This window comes from Sinohyriopsis cumingii, chromosome 14 (assembly GCF_028554795.1).
Source record: "Sinohyriopsis cumingii isolate HCF-2022 chromosome 14, ASM2855479v2, whole genome shotgun sequence".
Classification (NCBI taxonomy): domain Eukaryota; kingdom Metazoa; phylum Mollusca; class Bivalvia; order Unionida; family Unionidae; genus Sinohyriopsis; species Sinohyriopsis cumingii.
In genome coordinates this window covers 93,381,786-93,395,541 of record NC_142974.1, presented here as the reverse complement: position 1 = coordinate 93,395,541, position 13,756 = coordinate 93,381,786, and the positions used below count along the sequence as shown (strand labels likewise).

At 34.1% G+C, this 13,756-nt stretch overlaps 1 protein-coding gene across 1 annotated transcript in view; it reads left to right on the top strand.

Moving 5' to 3' along the window:
• Positions 1-588: 588 nt before the first annotated feature.
• The window catches only part of LOC149784411 (kynureninase-like), a 76,557-nt gene continuing 63,389 nt past the window's right edge, over positions 589-13,756 (top strand). The window contains exons 1-3 of the mRNA XM_089932469.1: positions 589-926; positions 5,642-5,853; positions 11,440-11,560. Of these exons, the coding sequence (XP_089788595.1) occupies positions 5,673-5,853; positions 11,440-11,560 (302 nt within the window). The 5' untranslated portion in view covers positions 589-926; positions 5,642-5,672. The remainder of the gene's footprint in view (positions 927-5,641; positions 5,854-11,439; positions 11,561-13,756) is intronic.

Genomic DNA, 13,756 nt, shown 5'->3' with positions numbered 1-13,756 from the left:
TTTTTTGTTTATCTTATAGATGTTTTCTAATGTTGCAAAGCGCTTAGAACTTCTAAAGATTAGGCGCTATACAAAGTCCTCATTATTATTATTATTAGCAGTTTAATGGTTATTTTTTTAATTTCATGTTTCTGAAAATATTTTTAAAAATGTAGTATAATTCTCTACCGGTTGCTTAAATAATCACGGTATCGTCCGTGCACTGAAGGTCGTGTCGTTGCTTAAATATCATACACAGTATAGGTTATATTACCGGGGGTGCACAGCGTTTTTCGGTGAAGGGCCACATATCATTTTTTATGTCCAGGCGAGTGCCGCAAACACGACGCTTCGTGTTCTATACAACATTAACTTGGTAAACGAAATAAATGTTAATAAATGTTTTAATAAACTACTGCTTGACATGAAGGTTTTATATAATTTTACTGAATAGTAGCCTAATGGATTTATAATTTCTTTAATATAATTACTGTTCACGGGCCAGAATTCTGTGTTGTTTTAATTTGCACGGAGTTTCGGACAGAACGCGTTCGCGGGCCGGATCCGGCCCGCGGGTTGTGCATTCCTGCTACATACGGTAACCGTTAAGGGAGGAAACTGCTATCTCTCTCTTCTTGCGCGACCTATATTAGAATCAGCATTGATATTTCGAGGTATACTATGCATAGCATAACACATCTGGTACTGAACTGTAAAGCAGGCATTCGACTTTGTATGCCTACATGAAATATGACTTAATACCGTACCATAATCGAATGCTAAACCATTTTCCCACGCTACCGCTCTACATCACCATGATCACACTCGAGTGCATCGCACTGAATGAAATACTGCCACCTTATTGGTCGACGGAAAATAAGGTTATCAGTAGGAACAGTGCGTGAATCCCCCCTTGCAGGATTATATAGCACATGTATGAATAGAAGGTAAATAGTAAGCAAAGATACGAGTCTAAGTGCTCTGAGTTTCCTCTGATTTTTCTAGCGCAATTTTACACATGTTAAACGCTTGTATCGGTCTGGCTGGCCGAATATATAAAACCAGGCGGAAAGGTCATATTAACCTTGGCCAAGTCCTACAGTGTAAAATATCGACCCTGATTTTTATGTATTTAGTTGACCTATACACGTACATATCCGGGTCGATGTCACATTGTAAGACTAACCTTCATCTAGTTTAATGATTAAGGATTTGGGACACTTGTTTAAAATTTTATTTCATAGAGCTACCTGGATATGGTTGGAGGTGCATGATCTATAATGGCATGTTATATGCCCTCCCCCCCCCCCCCCCCCCCGAAAAGAAATATAAAAAATAAAAGTATATTAGAGTGAAGGGTTGGTTGTTACTTAGTTGGTTTTTAAAGCACTTTCAACACACTGGTTTAAAGCAGAGGTGGGGCAAACTACTGCCTGTAGACCTGATTTTATCTGCTTTTTTTCATTATTGGGTACGGCTTTCAAAATCACTTATCCAGTCTGCACCCTTGAGAAATTGCTCTGACCTGGCCCGAAGTATTGTGTCCAGGTAATAAAAGATAAATGCCTTTCTGAGGGGCACACAGGCAGCTAAACAAGGCTGCCAGACCAGGGCAGGTAATCAAAAGTAGAAGGAACATGGAGTTTTCACTGACCTTTTCCACCCCAAATTAAATATATATGACATTAATTACATTTTTGGATATTTATGTTAGGTTCAGAGGCTAAATAGAGTGATTCCCCATTACTGAGAAGTTGAAAGATATGTCCCAAGATAGGAATGGATATGCATTTGTACAAGTATTAATGTAGTGATTGATATGTCCCAAGATAGGAATGGATTGCATTGGTACATGTATCAGTGTAGTGATTGATATGTCCCAAGATTGGAATGGATATGCATTGGTACATGTATCAGTGTAGTGATTGATATGTCCCAAGATAGGAATGGATATGCATTTATGCTAAAATCTTCCCTTTGATGTTATGTGAAGTTGGTACTGGAATAACTTTTTTGGGGGGGTCCGAGTGGTCTAAAGCGCTCTCCGTCATGGATCACTGCCATCTCATCTCTGTCTGCGTGGGTTCGAGTATTGAATTTAGCCAATGTGGGTACGTGAGAAAGCTTGCCAATAGCTTCTCACGGTCGGTGGTTCTCTCCGGGGTTTTCCTGGATTCTTCCTCCACCATTAATACTGGCCGCCATGTATAGCCTATCGTGTGCTGAAAAATGGCATTAAACCCTACAACAACAACAACAACAACAACAACTTTGGCAAGTAACTTTGATTTTGTGAGATTTATCAATGTTACACCTCATGAGCCATTTGATGGACCACTGAGTGGAGGAATCTAGATAATTTCATAACTGGTCGTGATCAAAGCTTGTATGGATGGTTCAGTTACGGGAGGTAATTGTCAGGGTCCACACTGCACTAAATTTGGACAGCAAAGTAACATGTCACTCCCCCCCCACAATAAAAACCTGCAACAGCATAGTGATTTGAAATTAGAGAGAAGTGAGTTGTAGAGAGGTTAAAATGCAGTGTGTTCAAAACAGTTGCTTAAGGTAGAAGTTGGACTAAACATTAAGATAGGAGATTGACTAAACCTTTGAGCCAAGATAAAATAAATAATCACCAATCCTTATGAAAGCAATGTATTTTTGGATGGAAGAAAATTACAACAGCTGAGTCCTCGGTTTACAAGTCTATTTTTGGATCCATTTCTACAAAGTGAGCACCAATCATGTAGTGTACAAGCTATCAAACATAGTTCAGTTAATGGGATTAGGTTAAGCTGCATAGGTTCAATCTCAACAGACAAGGAGATTATGACACCTGTTAATACATTGTTCGTTTTTAATGTTCATAAACCAGTTATACGTGCATGTGATTTGACACCTGTCCTTGATAAACAATACCAGGCACACTCATTATAAAATCCATGTGCAGTATTTGGAAGACTTGCATATTATCATATGCCATAATTGGGAATATAGTGCCAAGATTTTGGTACTTATCTTGTTTGTTGGAGGAATAGGAACTTCCATATTAATCATGAATCATCATAAAATCAGATGTTTTACGGTGTTTTGTACAGATCTATTTTCATCTATGAGTGATTATCATACGTACTTTTTATACATAATTTCTTTGGTGCCAAGTGCATGGTTGCAGCTCATACAGCTCATACAAGGCTGGCCAACAAGAATTAATCTATGCGTCTGATTTTGGTGCCAGAAAGATGAGAGATTCTTGGACTGAATCACGGAATATCACATTGTCATGGACAGAAAAATGAGAAAAGAATGGAAATATTAACTTATTGCACATGGTATTGTAACTGGGGGGAAAAATAAAAATGCAGTGACAAACCAAGGAACACCAGGTTCAGAAATTAAGGATTTGATCCTGAACCAGCTGTAAAGAAATTTTAGATTTTTTAAAGGAAAAAATGAATGTAATATACAGTGTTGCTGAAAGATTAAAAAAAACAAGAGTGAATGGAATCTGGTCGGTTGTTTTCTTTCTTCCAGTGTCTTGGAAAATATATTGATTTGAAATAGAATTAAAATAGTGAAATATATTAATAAAGAAAAGAAAGTGTATCATTTGCTTAATGTCTTTTAGCTGGACATGAAATAATTAATGGCATCAAGAATTGATGTAACCATCATAATTATCAACAGTCTTAATTTTACATTTATTTTTGCAGCCAATGTGGGTATGTTAGAAAGCTTGACAGTAGCTTCTCATTAGTCAGTGTTTTTTTTTTTTGGTTTTCCTGGGTTCTTCCTCCACCATAAATACTGGCCGCCATGTTTAAGCCTATCGTGTGCTGAAAAATGCCATTAAACTCCACAACAACAGCAACATTTATTTTTACAATACCAAATATTTCATGATGTATGATGTCACATATATTGTTGACATAACAATACACAAGCAGTGATCTGAATTATTGCATGGAAAAATGTATTGTAAATGGGACTCCTTGGGTTTAGGGCTGGGACAGTCACTTCAACTATTCTAGGTTAGAGTCCCGAACTGCAGCTTAAAAAATGGATAACCTTGAACTGGCTTGGTGTGCACCAAAAGGAACCATAGATACTGATGAACACTCACTGTCAAGAATATATTTTTGGGTGCAGTTGCAAGACTATGTCTCTGTTCATTTATTTCTATTGTAGTGAGTTAATTTGTATGGAATAAAATTAGATTATTTGGTGAGGTAAAGGACAGGCAACATTTATGCAGATCTAGTCTTTTAGATAAATCTGTCTTTGTGGCGAAGAGTGTCACAAGTGGTTTTTGCCTGAATATGTTGTACTGGTACAAATGTTTCATGATTTTGCTAAAGGTAATGTGCTCTATTGTCTTCCAATCAATGGATTGATAAGGATTATCTCCCTTCTTGTAGATGGCTTAGTTGCATTTGTTTGAAGCCAGACAAAAGTTACTGCACTGTAACTGCTGGAATATTACTAAGAAGAAGCACAGTCTCCTTTGCCACTTACTTCAAAATTCTTATAGGGAGAAGTTCAAGTCTTTTGGATTTTAGGGGAGATAATTGAAGTTTTTAAATTGCACATGTTCTGAAGATGTAGGATTTAAAGGGGAATGATTAGTGTTAAATATCTCTGGACTTTAGTCTTATCAGCTCTGGACTATAGTCTTATCAGCTGGTTTACTGAGTTATTAGATTTCAGGGCAGGAATTAAATCCAGCACTGCTAGTTACAGTATCTTTATTTTTATTGAACACTGCTAAATACAGCACAGTTATGTTTGGTGAATACTGCTAATCACAGTACGTTTATATTTGGTGAATACAGTTAATTCCTGCACATTCAATACTGATAATCACAGTACATTTATATTTGGTGAATACAGTTAATTCCTGCACATTCAGTATTGATAATCACAGTACATTTATATTTGGTGAATACAATTAATTCCAGCACATTCAATACTGATAATCACAGTACATTTATATTTGGTGAATACAGTTAATTCCTGCACATTCAATACTGATAATCACAGTACATTTATATTTGATGAATACAGTTAATTCCTACACATTCAATACTGATAATCACAGTACATTTACATTTGATGAATACAGTTAATTCCTGCACATTTATGTCTATTCAATACGGCTAATTACAGCACAGTTATGTTTGAGGTTTGAATACAACTTTAAAGGTTATAACAAAAGTACAGTAACATACTCCTCTGTAGATATCATTGAATCACCAGACTGTATATATATATTTTTCCCACATTTACAAGATATAATTATTCATTAATATTTATGTTCTGATGGATTTGTATTTTTGTTAAGCTTATATAACAAGAAATCACAAGGTAAAGATTCTAAAGATAGCCCTTTTCATTGTAATTTTGCATGAAAGACCATAGATGTACATTCATTTCTGTACATAATTCAATGTACTTGTTCAGTGAAAGACCATCTATCTATTTCTGTAGATGATTCAGTAAATTCATTATACTTTTAAAAGATTTGAAAAGATATTGACTAACAACGTACTCATATCCATATTACCAACTGTTCAGATTTTATCTTGCAAGTTGTCTGAACATGAAAAATGATTAAAATTAATGATACTGTATTATTAATACTGCATGATGGTACTTGTAGATTTTAATACCGTGAAGAAAAACTACACAAGATGGCATCAAACACTGGTTTCCAGTCTAACCTTCATCCATACAGAGAACTGGAAAGGATAGCGGAAAAAATAGGACTCAGTCTTGAGGACCGAGCTTTTGCCCTCTACATGGATCGGGAAGACCCACTATGCCACCTGAGGAAAGAGTTTGCTTACCCCAAAATGAAAATGTTGAAAGGAGGTATGTCATTTAGTGTTCACAATGCTTTTATCTAAACCAGTAGTCAGGATCAAAGAATTTAAAATGCTTTCTCTATTTCCATTTATGATGCAGTTGTTTTTTTGTGATGGTCATTTATATTAAAATATAAATATTAAACAGATTTTTTTTAAGCAAGAATATATCTCAAGATTTAAATTTTAGCTTTTTACTTTTGATGCCTCTTTGGTACCAGCTTTCAAAGTTTGGGAGCTGCAGTGGCTTAGTGGTTAGTGTGCCAGACTCAGAACTGATAGGGTGTGGGTTCGAATCCTACCATCGGACCTGCCTGGGTCAGCTTCCTTGGTGTGTCATTGGGCTTTACTCCAATTACCTTAGCACTAAATAACCTACCTGTGTTGATGTGCTATAAGGCACTAAATGAAAGTAAACATTCATATTGTGAGAACTTTCATTATTTGCTATGCATTCTTAGATGAAAGAGTTTGGATACACAGGATAAAATATGGTTATATCATCTATATTTGCACCCATATATTTTAAATCCTGTTAACAGCATTAATTTTTTCTAACTAAGCTAAAGTATTACTTCACATGTACGTTTAAGCTATTTCTTCATGTAACAAATATATGTTGATCTATTTAAATCTTTGTGTGATAGAACCGCAGATAGTATTGTTCATGATTAACATGTAACTATATAAATTTATGATTAAATTAAATCCAGTGTAGAGATGTTTTGGAGAATTTTAGCTTCGACTTAGTGACTAGTAGAAACTGTATCATGAGAATCATGAAATAATGTAGATTTGAGGGATTTCTTGTTCAAAATAACAGTGGTTTTGTCATGTAAATTTCTTAGAGGGGAAGATAGGTGGATTTTATCCCCAAAAGGCCACATTTGCTGAGATGGGGCCTTTGTTTAGAGTCACAGTGTTGCAGTGATATTTATAAATTCATATTGAAATTTACATTGATATTTTCTTCACAAATTGTAATCAGTGAAATAGAAAAATTTATAAGGAAATAAAATGAACCAAAGTTAACAATGACATTTTGTATAATAAACTGATTATTTTTAACATCTGATCATTTAAAAATAATTACTTTTAACACATGATCATTTAAGGATGATTGCTTTTAATGTCTTATCATTTAAGGATAATTACTTTTAATGTCTTATTGTTTAAGGATAATTACTTTTAATGTCTTATCATTTAAGGATGATTACTTTTAATGTCTTATCATTTAAGGATGATTACTTTTAATATTTTATCATTTTAGGATAATTACTTTTAATGTCTTATTATTTAAGGATAATTACTTTTACTGTCTTACAATTTAAGGATAATTACTATTAATGTCTTATCATTTAAGGATAATTACTTTTAATGTCTTATCATTTAAGGATAATTACTTTTAATGTCTTGTCATTTAAGGATGATTACTTTTAATGTCTTATCATTTAAGGATAATTACTTTTAAATCATTATCATTTAAGGATAAGTACATTTAATGCCTTATCATTTAAGGATAAAACATCAGCTATATGCATATATAGAACAGTCATTTTAAAGAAACTTTAAGATTTATTTTTGGAACAAGGAGAGTATTCTACTTCAGATTAAGTTCCAACCACCACCAGTTTATTTGGTGACTCCTTGCTTTAACAGACACATTTGCATGTGCATACCTCCACCCCTTTGTTTACTTTTTGATGAAGATTTTGAGGCAGCAGACTTAATTTACATCTACCTTATTTGGTGGCCTTTAATTGACGTGGATTATAAGTCGAAATCAGCATATTTGGCAAATTTTCCATTCTTCATCCTTATATAAGTCGATGCTGATTATAAGACGAGGCCAGATCAACACCTCAGATTGTGTTTTTCACTTCGTTCCACACAGCATCACAAATTTTATCTTATCTGTAACTCAGTAACCTTTCCAGTCAGGATCATTAAATGTAACTAAAAGTACCTAATTTGTTTCACAAGAGTATTTTAAATGTATTCTTACTTTTACTTAAACTTATTATGTACTTTTAGCTACATATAATGACGTTGACCCGAACATTGATTGAATTACATATAGGATAATACTCGCATTGCTATGTGCAATTAAGTTATAATAAATTCCTGTTTCATAAATATTAAAAGTATCACTGTATGCTATTTCAGATTACCATCTATAGGGAAATTGCACCATTAATACTAAAATCCATTTTCTGGGGAGGGGGGTTGGGGGAGGGGAAGAGAGATACAGAGAGAACAGTGCATATGTATTCGATCACAGTTTTCTTTTTGCACCTTGGAAAGACTGACTACAGCTGTAGCATATTTAATTAACATGTAAATACCACTACAAAGCCATGTGATTCTTGTAATAATTGAAGTGGAAACAAACATTAGAAGGAATTTATTAACTAGTGGTATTAACTGATAATGGAATATGGTGCTGTACTTTTACACAAGTAAAATCTGTTACCAGGTAAGTGAACAATACAGGTTTATAATCGTGAAGACATCTGTCTGTCTGTCTATTTCTCTCTCTCTGTTGGGTATATGGATTATTTGATCATTTGGTGCACGAAGAAACTAGTGATGGAATATGTCTTTGTCATGGTTATTCATCTTCCAACTTATAAATTCTAATGCACATATATATAATTAAATTTAAACAACATGTATTACAAACAACGTACATTACTGTTGCATGCTGGTTTAGTGCAATTACATATGATCTACGCTAATTTTTAATACTGATGATCATGTAATTGTTTAAAATACTCAATGTGGGATCCTGTATTTGTTCATACACGATCTCTTCCCCAAAATGAAATATTTTTTACACATTATTTTTCGTACTCTTGGAGAATTATTTTCCATACGAAAAATATGATAAAGCGATTCGGATGACATAATCCATATAGAAGTCGATTCAGAGTATAAGACGAAGCTAAGATTTTCTGGTCAACAAGTATCATCTTATAGGCCAGCAAATATGATATAAGGATGTGCTTCCCTTCAAAATATTTTAGTAAAATATGCATTTTATTGGTAAATTTCTTAAGGTTTTCCATTCTGTACATTGTTTACATAGTATGTATCTGCTCTGATATGTATGCTAAAGCAGGGATGCTCTCATAAACATTAACAAGAAAAATCTAATTTATTTCCCTAGAAAAACAAGGTAAAAATGAGGAAAAGAACTTAGTTTTAAGAATTAAATCCAAAAATAATCCAAGAATAATCCAAGAATTAAAAATAGAAGTCCTATTAATAAAATGTTCTAATGAATTTGAGTTTGAGTCCCGACAAAATCCAAAATGGAAGGCGATGATGTATGCTATAGCCAGTATAGTACTGATGTGTCAACAGTTCTTTGATGAACTTCAAAAAATAATATTCTGGTGTTTGAATTCTGAATAAAATTTCAATAAATGTCTTTGTCCACGAATTCTGTATGAGCTTTTAAATATTCCCAGGGAAAATAATTATTCTCTTAGAATCCAAATAATTTGAAGAAAAATTACAATTTAACTTCATCTGGTCACAACAAAAACAGACACCTTGACGTCTAAGTGTTTAAAAGCCTGACTGAGATTATCTCTCAAAACATTGCTATTAAATCTGACTACTGCACAATTCTGGTAAAACCAGAATTTTGAAATAGAGGCTATTTACATGTCTAAAGTCACGTACTCCCAGAACAACCTTGATTTTATCCTATAAATCCCACATTAAGAATGAATAAAAAAAATAAAAAAAGAAGTTGTTTACTTAAACTCTTACTAATTCTGTATCAAGGTCAGGAACTAGGTCAGCATTAAGATGTAAAGTTCTAATATTAGGTGTTTACGAAAAAACAGTTAGGTCAAACTAATTTCTGGAAAATGTCTAGGTCAAACTAATTTCTGGAAAATGTCAAATTCCAGTAAATAAAATTACATAATAATAACATGTTATGGAAATAAAAAGTTTAAAACTAACAAACAAACAATAAAATTAAATCAAATATAAATTAAATCAAATATACATAAGACTAGTACTGCATGTATATTGCAGCATCCTATGAAGTTGTGGGTGTAGGCAAAAATATTGAAAGTGCCAACCCATTGATGCTCATGTATACATAGTTCTGCATGTACTTATATTTGATACAGGTGTCAGATATTCTAGGTGGAGGGGTATACTTCTAAGAATAACAATTTACCTATTGTATTTACTCCAAAAATGCAAAAAAAAAAAGAATAAGCAGGGGTGTAGTGGGAACATATCCAAATGGTATTCCCTTACTTTTTTGGGCTTGCCATTGCCCCCCCCCCCCCCCCCCGGCCATTGCCTCAGAGTAACATTTATCCCTCACTTCTTTATTGCATCCACTCATTTCTTTATTTAGCACTACACCACTGCATATAAGACTAGGGAAAAGGTGTAAAATATATTTGCATTAAACCGGAATTTTTGTTACATAATAAAATCAGCTATACTGTAAGTAGAATTGTAATATAATATGTCATAACAAAAATAATTTTTGTGGAATAAATGACACAGTTCTTAGTTATGATTGGTTTGTTGTATTTCCATATAGTTTTTCATATCATGCATGCTAAGCATGTCTGTGCACAGCCATGATTATTTACTCATTCCATGACAAAATGAGACCACAGGGTCTTGTATCTGGTAATGTGGCAGGTAGTGATAAACTGTGACATATTCTCATAAAAGAAATTAATTTTAGAAAGAAATGCTTTCCAGGAAGAGATTTTGCTTGCCAAAAGAGGCTTATGGAATGGTTATATTTTGTTGCCTTTATTTCCTGGTTTTCAAGTTGGGAAAGTTGAGATTTTTCACTCTGCATGGAGGTTGCACGTGTGAAAATCCCATACACCTGTTGTAAAATGTTATGGTTTAAGATTGAGAAACAATTCAACAACACTTTTACCTAATGAGACATGTGAAAAATGACATAGCAGTTATAAAGATGTAAAGACATTATTTTATAGTTCAAGAAGGCAGACAGTCACACTGAAAGGGATACAGGGGTGTACAGTTGGAACAGGAGTAGAGTGGGGCAACTCTGTTTCTTTTTGTTAGGACATTGAAATAAATCATACGTTTGTGTCAATTTTGTATTAGCTTTGTTATTGGGTCTACATCATTGGGAGGTGTGACATAGCAGTCACTTTTCTGGTGGTGTCTGTGTTGCCATCAGAAGTTTGTTAAGGTTTTGATTCAAGCTTTTCAGCAATACTTTTGATAATGTACGTAACTTACAGGCTCTGGTTTTCTTGTGAAATGAGTTGAATAACATTTTAATACAGAATTTATTCAGTTATTTCACATTTTTGTATACACCTGTAACTAAATATATGATCAGCATTTTGGGGCAAGACATGAACATGTTGAAAGGTCATAAGCCGGCTCAGTGTTACCCATGAGTCATTTCTGTCTGGAGTAATTTCTGTCTGGAGTCATCCTATGAGGGATGGAGCTGACACCAGAAGTTTACACAGTAGGCAAGTATGTATTTTACAGCTTCTTGGTACTCTTGTTATATTGAATGAACACTTGTGTGTAATGGTCTTATCTTGATTGTCGACAGTGGACCTGTCTATCGTTGATCCTGAGGAGGACTGTGTTTACTTCTGTGGAAACTCACTGGGACTTTGCCCAAAGAAAACCAAAGAGTACATGAATATTGAAGTGGAGAAGTGGGAGCAGACGTGAGTAATATTGAGCTTTTATTGTCCAGTTGCTTTGTTCTAACTAAAGTGTATGTCATCTTCACCATGTAGGCACATTTACTCAAATATTAAGTGTTGCTTTAAAATTTAATACTAATGTAGTTTTACCAAAGGCACTTTAGTTCTGATTATTGAATACTCTGCACTTCAGCTGTCATAAAGACACTCCCTGATGAAAATTATTGATTGCTTTGGACTTTTACAAAGGTGACCAGGTACTAAACTGGGTAATAAAAAGAGGATGTCAGGTCTTTTATGACAAATAACAGACACTTTCTGACAAAAACTATTAATTACTTTGGACTTTTATTATGGTGACCAGGTACTAAAACTGTGTGGGGCCCCGAGTGGCCGAGTGGTCTAAAGCGCTCTCCGTTACGGATCACTGCCATCTCACCTCTATCTGCATAGGTTTGAGTCTCGGATTCGGTCAATATGGGTATGTGAGAAAGCTTGCCAGTAGCTTCTCGTGGGTTAGTGGTTCTTTCTGGGGATTTCCTGGGTTCTTCCTCCACCATTAATATTGGCCGCCATGTATAGCCTATCATGTGCTGAAAAATGGCGTTAAACCCTACAACAACAACAACAACAACTAAACTGGGTAATAAAAAAAGGATCTCAGGTCTTATATAACAAATAACCAGGCAGTATGAATTTAATTTAATATGCTTTGCTTTCATTCTCAATCACATCATATGATATTCAATCTGGTTTGTACTGGATCACACCTTACGGTTGACATTGCCCAAATATGTCCATGCACTTAAACATTGATTTTTGTCATATGTATATCTTGAGGAATGTAAATAATGACCTCCAAAGGAATATGGGTGTGTGAGGATCCAAATAAAGTGAATAATTGTATTAAAGTTAAGTGTAATCAGATTCTAAAAAATGTCAACCATTACTGAAATAGTTGGTACTGAATGCATACACGACTTGTATAATTTTTACTATCAGTATGGCAGTGGGAAAAAAACAATAACTAGAAATGATCTTGACCAATATTCAAAACATTTTCCATGAGATCTAAAGGAGGTGACAGAGTTACTCTGTGGTGGTCATGCATCAGTTCAGTTAGTTTGCTATCATTGTCCAGCAAATGAAATTTTGGAAACCTTGTCATGAATTTTCCATTTTTAAAAATTCTCTATGTTAAGTAGAAAATGGGGGATGGAATTGATATCAAATGAAAGTAATGAATGGATTTTAGCGATTGGACCTGGTTTTCATCAAAATTGATAAAGATTCATGGTCGGTGAACCTGTATTCTCTAAGGCACTGTGGGATACTTCATTTTTGAGCTCATTGCCATTAAACTGATTGTTAATAATATGTAGCAAAAGACAATAAAAGGAATCATGTTTTTAGAACAATGAGGTGCTGCCATTGTCTTCGGACTAAAGTACATCTTTACCCAAGCCGGATTCAGGGTTTAAAAAATGAACTGTTCTGGATATCTGTTGGAAAGACAGCTCCACCAATTATGATGATAAAAAACAACATCAGAAGTGGAATTACATTATTGTATTTAGTTGAAACAGAACTAAAATGGATTGATGATGATCTAGTCAGTCTATACATTTTTTTTTATAAACCTATATAATGATCATTCTGTAATGAATATTTGACAGTGATAGGAATATATGCTACTAATGTGGCTAATATATTTATAAATATTCATTAAACGAGTATCTTTGAAATAGATTACATCATTTTGTCGAATCACTTATATCACCTTGAGTGCGTGAAACAGTATAAACGAAACAGCAATGTATGTATAACTGGTAACTTTTGAGTGTGTAGAACAAAGTAAACACAACAGCAATGCATGTATAACTGGTAACTCTTGAGTGTGTAGAACAAAGTAAACACAACAGCAATGCATGTATGGCTGGTAACTCTTGAGTGTGTAGAACAAAGTAAATGCAACAGCAATGCATGTATAGCTGGTAACTCTTGAGTGTGTAGAACAAAGTAAATGCAACAGCACTGCATGTATAACTGGTAACTCTTGAGTGTGTAGAACAAAGTAAATGCAACAGCAATGCTTGTGTAACTGGTAACTCTTGAGTGTGTAGAACAAAGTAAATGCAACAGCAATGCATGTGTAACTGGTAACTCTTGAGTGCATAGAACAAAGTAAACACAACAGCATTGCATGTATAACTGGTA